General features: G+C 48.9%; 1 protein-coding gene across 1 annotated transcript in view; it reads right to left on the bottom strand.

Moving 5' to 3' along the window:
* Frmd4a (FERM domain containing 4A) overlaps positions 1–12,132 on the bottom strand; it is a gene marked incomplete at its 3' end in the record, with an annotated part of 571,102 nt that overhangs the window by 117,169 nt on the left and 441,801 nt on the right. Inside the window, 1 exon segment of the mRNA XM_013515429.1 lies at positions 9,087–9,181. Coding sequence (XP_013370883.1) covers positions 9,087–9,181 — 95 coding nt within the window.

Genomic DNA, 12,132 nt, shown 5'->3' with positions numbered 1-12,132 from the left:
ATGGAGACTGACTCAAGTGCTCTTCCACAGTTAACTATGTAAGTGCTGCTAGCATTGGGATCGTGAGCTGGGAGAACACAGATGGAGCTGATCTGGTGTGGGAGTCCAGGAAGCACTTCCTGGTGTTGAGCTGAGACTGGAAGAGTAGAGTTTACTTGGACCAGAGAAAGGAGAACCATCTTCCTGGCAGAGGGAGCAGCATGTGCAAAGGCCCTGAGATGGGAAGAAACCCAGCACCTGAGAGTTGTGTGAATAGCAGGGAGAGGTAGGGGGTAGAGAGGGCCACACTGTCCAGGCTGGAGCGAGGCAGAGCCACAGAACAGCTGTGATGGGTTCCTTCCTGCCTCAGCTCAATATCCTGGAGGACACGGGGCCTGTCATCACTTTACGACTGCACTCACACTGAGAACAACCGCCTGCATTTGCTCCAGTGAGCACGGGTGACACCAGAGCTCGGAATGTGTACGCCTGTGTGAAAGGCCGGCTCCTGCTCTGTGGGCAAGGGAAACAAATCTGTCTGTGTCGCTGGATAGACCGATTGCTTCTATCACACACTAGAGGCTCCTGCTCCCTTTCTGAACCATCCTTCAATCTACACCTTTTGGACACGAAAACAAACAAAAAGCAACAACCACAATGAAACCTCTCTTTCAGTTAAGCCCACGCCTTTGGGATGGCGACGGATCTGCCCTAGAGTAGCATCCACTGAGGGCTTTGGGACTCTTTTTCTTTTCCCTAAGAATCTCCACTTGGAAAAATACTTCCTGTTTGCTGTTTTGTTTTGTTTAATTACCTTGTTCTGAATACAGGAAGGGTAAAAAACACACACACATACAAATGTTGCTTTAAGTAAAATGACTGGGCCACTAAAGTTGAGTGAAACTAACGTTCAACTAGGGTACAGACCAGGAAACAGAAGGCCTGGGCGCTGACGGCATGGCTGGGCACAGCCCAAATGTCAGCAACGGTCCCCAGGGACCCCTCTGTGCCTCAGCTCCCTCTGCTCCCTCGGCCCAGGATGCCCCTCCTCTCCTCCTTCACCCAGCGAGTCTGGCCCATGCCTGAGGACGTGGCCTGCTGGGCTGCAGAATGGCCCTGACCCGCACTGCCCCAGGGACCCCCTCTGGGGCTGCACCCCCAGCCTGTGGGTCCCCTCTGTCTACATGTTCAATGTTCTCCGCAGTCTTCTTACATCTGAAAGTGTCTCCAAACCTGTCTCACAAGATCAAAACATGCACGCTGATCGACTGGAAGGTGTTGGACCAGTCCCGGAAGGGTAATAAGCCACAGCCACGGCCCTGCCACTGAAGAACCCACGGGCTCCCCGGGGTTCCTCTCCCTGCTGAGCCTCCTGTGGGCGCCCTCAGCCTGCTCTGTACCACCTGACTCCTGGTACTTCTCCTACTCAGAGCCCAGGACTGTCTCTCCTTCCTCTTCATCCAAATGCTCAGCCACAGGTTAAGGCTGAATTCAAGCTTTCCTTTTAGACAAAATCAAAAAAATATGCAATCATGGCTGGGGACGTCTTGGTATTAAAAGTCCTCCAAAGACTCAAGCTCTGCAGGTTTGGTCCTCAGCCTGTGGTGTGACTGGGAGATGGTGGAACTTTTAAGAGGCAAAGCCTACAGGGAGGAAGTGAGGTAATGGGGGGCGTGTCCTTGAGGGGGATGCTGGGATTCCAGCCCTTTCTGGTATTCATTTACTTCCTGGCTGCCATGGGAAGATAAGCTTTGCTCCACCATGTGTTCCTGCCATGATGGCTGGGTACCTCAGCACTGATTCAAAGCAACAGGGCCAAGCGGCCGTGGACTGAACCCTCTGAAGCCATGAACAGAAATAAACCTTTCCTCCTCTAAAGCCATGGATTCCAGATATTTTCTCACAAACAAAGAAATCTGAATAACACATTGGCTAAACTAAGGGTTCCTTCCAATCCCCTCTGGAGGTTTTGAATTGTGTCATCTACAAGGCATTTAGCCCAATCTTGTGTAATTATGTGAAAAATATGACCTGTAGCTCCAAATAAGTTCTCAGTTTTTCACAGTTTTTTTTTTTTTTAAATTCCTCAGAATATAGCATAGTGCCTGGGAAATATTAGGGGCTCTAAAAGAGAAGTATTTTCTCATGGAATAAATTACAACCTACGAGAGCAATCATTCACGATCATGCACATTTACATTTTTACCTTGGGTCTCATGAGATTTCTTAATTAAGGGTCTGACGTGAACAGCCTTTTCATGATCCCCACATGAGAAATCTTTGAATCACCCACAGACCACAATGGTACAAAAGCACAGTGACCTCTCCCTGGCAAGGTCAAAGAAGAAGGAAGACCTGAGAAACAGAATGTTCCACACGTGCTCTCAAGGTCAGTCAAAGGCCCAGGATTGAGAAATCCCCACCCAGCCTAAGGGACAACATTACTGACCGCACAGGGTGCTGGGACAAGCCTGGGCCTTTGGGGGTGTCATTCACAAGCTGAAGAACCTCAAGTGGGGACCTGCTGCCTGAAGGGACGGAGAGGCACAGCTGTCCCTTGGACACCACTCTGGTAGGTAGCTCACTGCCCAGCCTTCTTCACCCATGCTCACAGAGAGTTACTCCACTCTGTACATCAGAAATGAATTCACCGAGCTGGAAATCCCTTTGTTCCTGACTGCGTATTGGTCTTGTTTTTATCAAGCAATTGAATGATGAGAAAGTCATGTAAAAAGAAAAGTGGTGAGGAAGTAAAGGGAATAGGGGAGTAGGAGTCGCCCTAAATTAAATAGTGTGTGAGGAACAATGGGTCCCCTTTTCCCATTCTCTCTGCTTCAACTCTTCACCTTAGTTCTGTGAGGAACGGCCTGACACACACTGGCCGGGCTCTGGTATCCGTGGAGCGGGGGCTTCCTCACACACAGAGTCCATGGACTCTCGGAGGAAGCCCCCACCCCCTATTTTAAGACCCGGTAAAATCTCTCCATTGAAGGCTGCTGACAAAGGGAGAGGCCGAAGGGACAAGCAGTTCACCCAAGGCCCCTTAGGGTGAGGGCCCATTGTGCGGGCAAAAGCTAAAAGATGGGTTAGAGCATAACGTGGCCACTGATTGTGGGGCCACTCGTTTAGGCTGCAGTGAGGTTTGTTACCTACTGTCTGTGCTCATTTTATTTGGTCTGAAGTCCTGGGGATGGAACCCATGGTCTTCACACTGAGCCGCATCTCCAGCGAACCTTCCTTTTCCCTCCTTCCCTCCTCCCTCCATTCCTTCCTCCTTTCCTTCCTTCCTTCCTTCCTTCCTTCCTTCCTTCCTTCCTTCCTTCCTTCCTTCCTTCTTTCCCCCCTCTTTCTTTCTGAGAGAGTTTCACTGAGTTGCTAAGTTGCCCAGGCCAGACTCGAACTTGAGATCTTTCTGCCTCAGCCTCCCAGAGTGTTGAGATTACAGGCATGCACCACAACACCCAGCTCCCAAGCCCATTTTTTGAGGGAGATACGCAAGCATTTCCTATGTACAGCTTAACTAAGAGATGCCTGATAGCTTGGCTGTCATGAATCCCATTGATTTTCCATTTGAGAATTCACATTTGCCAATAACAAAGCCAAAAAGTAAAAATGTAGATAAATACATACACAAACAAACAAATAAATAAATAAAAGGCACTGCTGTGGACAGAGTATTTTTTTGTTATTACCTCCCTGATACCTATCTCTAAAGCTGAGGGAGATAACACTCATTGGGATTGTGGTTGCACTAAGTCAAACTTTTGGGTCAGTAATAAATATGCAGCTGCTCCCAGGCCATAGAAATCGGGTGCACTTATTTTAAAAGTTGCTTGTACCTACTACACACAGTACGAGCAGACTTTTGATTCAGGTGTTGGCACCTTCCGTAGAGGCGACCTCGGGGAAAGCTTTGTTTCGAGCTTAGTGGAGGTGGAGGTTGACAGGTCTGTCTGAACCCACCCTTCTCACGACCTGAGGGAAGGAAGGTACAGGGAACCTTTTAGACACTTTTACTGTAGATAGATTACTCCCTACAGGGTGTGCTTTCCACAGAATGCCAAAGCAAAGGTCTGACATTCTTGCTGGATGAAGGCAGGTGGGGGGTGGGGAGTTGCCTGGGGTGAGGATGGTAGATCTTTTCGTGTCCTTGATTCTGAAGTGTACTTGCTTTTTGAGGAGAGCCCAGGGACACCTGTTTAGCTAGAAAGCCTCAAACAGAACAAGGTCAAGGTAGGGCGTGTACTACGGAAACCGGGTCACTAGATCAGGAGCTATTCACTCCAACTGGAACTTCTGACTTTAATTGTTGATCTACGGAGTAACCATTTCCCCTGCTATATTGTCTTACAGCTGTTTCAAACTCTTTTTGGAACACCTCCCACACCGTGACTTACTGATTACCTCCTGAATCACAGACGCAAGCCCCCAAGGGCCAGTCCTTTCTGGATGCCCAGGGGTTAACAGGGGATGCTAAGTAAGTGACCTGTTAAGCAAATGAATGCCTCAGCTCCATGATATTCCCCACAGACCCACAGTCGTAGTTTCGGTGACTGCCCCTGGGTACAGACACTGTGCCCCCCTAACTAAAGGGTCCCACATGACGCTTCACTCTGCTCACTGGCCCAGGCCTGTGCTCCTCAACACCACGGCCACTGGGCGGGAAAAGGCAGAGAGGAGGGCGGGCCCCTAGCCCTCTGGGCGGCACCATTCTTTGTCTCAGCTATGCAGGGAGAGTTACGCGCACACCTTCCCAGACCACTAAATGCAAGATGCCCTCCCCTCTCGGGGAGCTCGGGGCCAGGTACCCCGGGGGTGAGGACAGCCCTGCAGGAGGCTGTGGCTGCTGACTTCCTCCTGCCGCCCGCTGGAGTTAATGAAGGGAAACCCCAGGCTCATCGCCCAGCACACTGTGTTCCCAGAGCTGCGGCTGCTTGTTCTTTCTTCCACAACTGGACCTAGCTTCTGTACTTCCTCATGTTCAAGTGGTAGATGAGTTTGTGGCTGGGAATGCTCGTCAGCCAGGGCCTCTGTGGACGCTGCGGCCAATGCCAGCCTGGCCCCGTTCCGGCAGACGCAAGGACAGTGCCGAACACTGTGTGCTCCCAAGAGCCGGCGCCCCAGGCACCGCGCCCGCAGATGCGCCTCCAAGTCAGGCCATGCTACCCTTAGCGCTTAGGCAAATCCAACTCTCAAACAGTGCCAATCAGGCCATTCCATAAACAGAGACATACCACGGGATGCTGAAAAAATCCTTAATGGATTACCTTGTAGGTTTCTTAAACTAGGGTCCCATTTCAGGGTGTCTGTGGCCACTAAAATGTCAGCAAAAATTTTATATGTAAACCTTTGTGGAAAGAAGGAATGTAGCATCCTAACAGATCTCAAAGTGTCACTGATGAAATAATCGGTTAAGAACTACTCATTTTCTCAACTGATATGTGCAAATGATTCCAACTGTACTCAGCTTTTTTTTTTTTGCATACAGGGTTTCACTATGTAATGCAGGCTGCCCTTGAAACCACTTATGTAGCCCAATCAGGCCTGGAACTCAAGGTGACCCTCCTGCCTCAGCCTCCTGAGTGCTGGGATTACAGGTGTGCACCACTACACCTGGCTTTATTCAGCTTTTTAAAGGTACACTAATGGCTGAGCTTTTCCTTTTACTCCTTCACATTTCTAACTATTTTTGAAGTTTTTTAAAACATGGAAGCCAGGCGTGGTGGTCCACACCTATAATCCCAGTGTAGCATACACAAAGGCTCAGGGTTCAATTCCCAGTATGACAAAAAAATGTTAAAAAATTAGAGAGAAGGAAGAGTGAGTATTAATGCTGCCAAAATGTTGATTACTAACAGCACTAAACATTCTTAGGCATAAAAGTCTTTCACTGTGGACTTTGGCACTTTATTAATGAGTATAACTTGGATGTGAGAGCTGCTAAGAGAAATTCCTAATTTCTTCTCTGCGTTTTGTTCCATTTACTTTTTCTGAGGTGTCATCTAAGTCCCCAAAACATCATCGGCAGCAAGAGTTAGTACTGGAAGAATCGCAGACCATCTCTGGCCCGAGAGTCACAGTCTCTAAAGAAGCTGTGCTCTGAGGGACAGTGACGCTGCGGCTAGTGATTCTGCATCTGTACAGCCTCTCCGGTTTACAGCACCTCCCCAGGGCTGACCGAAGGTTGCATTAGGCAGATCCATGTGGTCTATCACAGGCTGTCACAGGGATAACGTTTCTGCTGCATTTTATTATAGAGCAGAGTGTAGCATGTGCCCAAGGCAGAGCACATACACAGACCTCACGGCACAATCTGAAAACACGGTTAGGGAAAGGATGGGGATGTGGTCTAGTGATACAGTGATAACTAATGTCCTCGGTACTTTTCTCATTGCTGAGACAAAACCTCTGATGCCCAAAGTTAGGGGAGGAAAGGGTTATTTAGCTCAGCTTGTAGAGGTTTTCAGTCCATAATAGGCTGGTTCCAAAGCAGATTGGGCCTGCAGAGGGGCGACCATTCATGGCGGTGAAAGCCAGCAAAAGCAACAAGGGACCTTAACAGAGTCTTTCTGTCCCTTTCATTTCATCCAGACTACTGGGATTAGGTTGGTGCCAAACCACTCAGTGGACTAATTTATTTATCACACACCCTTAACCCCAGCACCACACACTCTACATGCAGCCAGCTTTGAAGAGCCCACCTATGACCACATGAGGCTTTAGGGGGACATCTACTCACAGCTATAACTCCTAGCAAGCGTGAGACACTGGGTTTGATTCCCAGCACTGCCTATATAAGTAAATAAATTCATTTCTCTCGCTGGATGTGGTGGTACAAGCCTGTAATCCCAGCAGCGGGGAAGCTGACACAGGGGGACCATTGTCAGGAGTTCGTAGTGAGCTCAAAGCCAATCTGAACTATATAGCGAGACTGTCTCAAAGAGCCAATGAATCCTTTCCACACAGAGGAAAGGCTGGGGACAGACTCTAAGGCCAGCGCTTTCTGACACAGGAATCAGCAGTCCAGACCACCTCATACTCACAGACCAAGTGCTGTGGGGGCGACTTTTGTTCTTTTATTTCCTGCCAGGGGCCCTGGCACTGTGTGTTGGCCCAGACACTACCAGGCATAAGGCACCATCCCTGAGTCATGGTGTCTCCCTGTGCTGCCCCTCTGGAGCGCTGACTCTTGACTTCCTCTGCGTGCCTGACACCGGCCCGCTCTCCCCCACGCATCAGGCACACCTGCCAGCTCCAGCCCCTGTCCACCGCCACTCCTGCCATTGCTGGGGAAGTCCAGCCATCCCAGTGATAGTTGTGGCCGCACGGTCTGTGGACCATGCCAGAGGATGGGTCCTTGCTCTCCGCTAACACCACGACAAGGTGGAAGCCAGCGCTTTTCTCAAGCCTGGCACACTCCCACGCACATGCACACTCACTCTTCCGGGCCAGTCCGGAGCAGCCCAGCCCTGCGTGGTTCCTCAGCTGCACGGTTATGTGGCCTGCATCTCCTCTCTGCGATGTGTGGCTTTTGTTCCCTCTCTTTCGAGGGAGAAGAGCGACTTTCTACCTTTCAGTTGATTCCTGCTGGCCAGTGTTAGTGGACGGACTTCTGCCTCTGTGGCCCAGGGTAACATACGCACTCTTTGACTCTTGTTAACTTGAAGGGGAAGTCTAATTGGGACTGATCTAGAGTTCATGGAATCTTTTTGTTGAGTAAACTTACCTGGGAAATGGGAACAATGGGACATGATTAACTGAAACGTATGGTTTCCTTCTCAGCAGTGGAAACCCTATGAAGAGCCACTGAAGGGACTCACAGTGATTCTCAAGAGAAGGGTAGAACACTTCCGCATTTGTGAAGGTAATTGTTCTAGATGTTCGGTTGCTTAAAGCATTTTGTTTGATTACTGTGCTGGCTTCCGACCCACACGAGCCTCACCTCCCATCTGACCTTACTGGGCTCCACCTGGAGGCTGGTGAGTCCTCAGACAAGAGTGACCTTCCTGCCTGCTCTCAGCCTCACGTGCCTGCAGGCCCAGGACCAGGGCTGACCTTGATCTTTCTTGAGGAGGATGTGGCTTTGCTACTGACGCCTGCTTCTAATACACCACTGCTCAAAATGCCACTGATCGAGAGGGTGACCATACGTTCCGGTTTGCCCGATGCAGCCCCAGTTCACAAGCCTTTTATTCCCAGTACCTCCACTTCAGTGACAGAGCGTATGGGCCCCCTGTCCGTTTGCAGCGCCCTGAGACCAAGTGTAGCCAACACAAGAGCACCCGATCCCCCATTTAACGGCAGCTGCTCTTGCTTTGGAACTGGTTTTGCCTCAGTGAGACCCTCAGATTCCTGAGGCCATTTGACCCTCCAACTAACCAAACTGATTGATAACCAGTTTTGAAAACCATCTCCCCACCTCCAAGGGTTTATGTATGTGTGCATAGCTAAACACAGAGCAAAGAAAATTATGGTTCAATTGCTTATTCTTCTCCAGGAATTTGGGTGGTGTTCACTGTTATCTTTTGATAATAATACACTAAGTACAAAACTGAAATTTTAGGAGATATTCCTTCCTTGCATTGCAAAACATCACTTTATAGAGCCAAACTCAAAAATCACTGAGAAGTAAATATAGTCTTCATCAGATGAGCGATCTGAATTTTTGATTTCTGTATCCTGTTTCAGCTTAGACATTGAAACTGCCCAGATATTTTTCACTATGAATTTATCATCAAATTCACTTCCTGTTATTGTTATTCCAATACGGGGGAGAACTGTTTAATTTTCCAGATGTTTTTGTTTAATTTTAATGAAAACCAAACCCATACAGATATAGTTTTAGAAAAAACATTTCAGTCTGAATATGAACCTGTTTGATTATAAGAAGGAGTTCACCTAATAATTTCACAATATTAGCATCCCCCTAATTACAGCCTTTGGCTGTTCCAGAAGCACAAGGCTTTTGAAATTTGAATGATGAACCTGGACTGACCCAGACCACAGGACCCAAGTGGCCCGCAGCTGATTCACCACTCACTCCAGAGACAGTGCAATGGCAGGCTCTGCCCTGGTCCTCCGGGTGCCCGGGTCCTGGTCGCACTTACGTCTCATCAGTGAACGCTATTCCAAAGTACTCCTTCTCCTTCAGGTTGAAGTGAGATGCCACGAGGTCAAGCAGCTCCTTGGCCAGAAGCTTGGGCTGGGGGAGAACACAAAGGGAAGAGGTTAAGTGACCAGCGCCTACTTTCCCCAAACACGCGATCTCAGGTTTCTGTCTCTTGTTCAGTGGAACGCCTTGAAGCTGCACAGAAATGCAAGTGATTTGTTTGAAACCTAAAGCAATCGACAAAGAGGAAACTGCCGAGCAAACAGGCAAGGGAAGGGCTGCAAAAAAGCGAGACTGTCTTATTTTCTAGTAATTCTTGTTCTCCCAACCACTGGTGCTTGCTGTTTGGCAGGGCTGTCAAGCCTGATGGCTTCCCTTCCTCCTATCTGATGCTGAATTGAAGGAAGATGGCTTAATTTAAAAAAATCGATATATTTAACACAAATACAGATGCGCCTGTATTTGTAATGAGACTACTTTCCAATAAACCCATGGCAAGTTGAAAATAGCATTAAGTGAAAAATGAATTAGCCTGTGGGCAGCACCGCACACTAAATCGGTGGCTCCCACTTGTAATCTAGGCTGACTGGGTGCCTCACAGCCCTGCCGCTGCCCAGGATCTCAAAGAGGACCGTGCCGCATATCACCAGCCCAGGGAGAAGACCCAAATCCAAACTTCCAAGTGGGGCTTCCACGGAATCCTAGGCTTTTGCACCACTCTGATGTCTCCAGATCCTAGGTGAGCGAAAGTGCAGGACCATCCTCATTTACTGTGTGGCAGGCACTGAGCTAAGCACTTTACAGAAACCACTATCCTCATGAGCTGGATGGAGCTCAGCGGTAGAGCACGTGCCTGACATGCACAAGGCCCTGGCTTCGATCTCCAGCACTGCAGAGGAGATTTTCCTTAGTGCTCATCACAACTCTACGTCCCCAGTGCAGGGAGGAAACCAGAGGCGTTGCCAGGATGACGCAGAGGATTCCCCTCTATGCCTCACTCCTCCCCTCATGACCTTCCATCCACCAGCAAAAACCAACTAAACTGGCAAACGTGGGGCTGACGCTGTGGCGCTGCTTCCTTCCAGAACACGGATGTCAACAGAGGGTGCCTCCTGATAAGCTCAGACCAAGGAATGCCACTCCCGTTACACCTTGAAAAACTAAAAAAGCAATCTCTGAAGCAACAGGGAGCCCAAGATTTTACATCATTCCTTAATGGAAGAAATTCTACCCCAGTGAGTAGACCACATAGCCAGTCATATGCCCGAGAACATCATCGATTCAATGGGTTACAAAGCAGGATGAAAGACGCAGGCTCTGGAAGCTTCGAGCAAATGCTGCTGGCTCCGAGCTGCTGCAGGCTCGGCTGCCAATGCCACCTCCTCCGCCCCCAGGAGGCGCCCAGCTGCCCAGCTCAAAACGTTTCCAGTATCACTTGTGACTACCAGCAGTGCGGCTCCTCGTAAAATCGCAAGGTACTGTGATTTATCTGTCCACATGACTTTCAAGTTAGTTGCAGCATTTCTATGATATTTGCTGATTCTTAAAATAATGTGCATAATCTTTGGAGTTTGTGTCAGACTTGGCACCCTCACCAGCGACTCTCCTGGCACTCGAGACAGAATTCCCTTTCTGCCAATGTCAAAAGTCAAGCCGAGTGAGTGGGAACAAAGGAGGAGTGGGTGATTGTGCTGGGTCAGCCTGGTGTTACACAATGGGGTCTGACTCTACGTAGTGATTGCGGGTTCTTGGGGCTTATAACAAGAGATCCAGCCCTGGCAGAGAAATGAACAACGAGATTTCTTTCACTCTGGGAGTTAAGTTCCATAGCCAGTATCTCAACAGATCTGATCACACATTTACCCCAGAGGAGGAGGAATTACACCCAGGATTACACGCAGGATTTAAGGTGTCCATCCCTCCTAGAAGGTGTGGAAGGAGGAGTGCGGGTGGGGTTGGAGGGGCAGGGCAGGGGCGGGGAGAAGAGCTAGGAAATGCAACCGGCCACCAAGCATTAGTGCTTGGGCCCCTTGCCCAGATGAGGTTTTTACATAGCAGAAAAGGAGCCCTAGGGCTACTTCAGCTGAATGCACTTCACTGAACTCCCCTTTCCCAATTCTGTGCCTTCCCAGGAATTCAGTGAGGTGTCACCCCATCCAGGAACAGGGCTGAGCCTCTGCATGTGACCTCCTCAGCATCTCAAGCAGAGGTCATCATTCCTTCGCCGGCGGAGATTCTGAGGCTCAGAGACACAGGCAGGCAGGCTGTCTTCAGGCCCCAGCACAGCCCGGGTCAAAGCAAGGTCCACAGACACCTGCCACAGCAGGGATGAGCCCTAGAGACATCATGGTAAGTGAAGGCAGGGCTAGACTTCATCTTCTGAAACAAATGCTTTTGCAAGGACTGTGTCAATTAGCATGGATAGCGTTAGTTAAAAAAACAAACAAGCTTAAACGTCAGTCCTGTCACTGTGTACAAGCGTTGCTATAAGTCACATACAAGGGATGATCAAAATGTACTGTGAAGGTTTAAATTCTTAAATTTATTACAGTAAAAGACACTGCCCTGGAACTCCCTCATCTTCCCCCTCACTTCAAGCGTACTTATCTTACCATTCTTGCTGCTTTCTGAAGCAGTTCTGGAAGTGCTCTTTCATGAGTGTCTTTATGAGGGGTGAAAAAATTACAACAAATACTGTTGCTGAGTGGCATCCAACAAAAGCCAGGCCTGTAAAAACACTGCAGTGTCTCTTCACCTACCCTGTTCACTGGGTCAGGCGTCATGGGATGTCTAGGTCTTTCCCAAAGTCAAGCTAACTGTGAGTGGTAAAGGTTTTGAACAGACTTATGATATCAAGGGAATATCTAAAGACATTCATGAAACAGAACGTCCAGAACTGCTGCATAAAGTGGCGAGAATGATGGGACAACTGTGTTTGTTTTTTTTTTTTATTTTAAAGAATAAAAGAAGGATAGCATAATAATAGGGGAGACTTAGCAAATTACAGACAAAATGGTAGGAAATTATCAATGGTTATCGTTTTA

This window comes from Chinchilla lanigera, unplaced genomic scaffold, assembly GCF_000276665.1.
Source record: "Chinchilla lanigera isolate Chin_1 unplaced genomic scaffold, ChiLan1.0 scaffold00028, whole genome shotgun sequence".
NCBI lineage: Eukaryota > Metazoa > Chordata > Mammalia > Rodentia > Chinchillidae > Chinchilla > Chinchilla lanigera.
The sequence above is the reverse complement of the archived record's forward strand: the minus strand, read 5'-3'. Positions and strand labels throughout refer to the sequence as shown.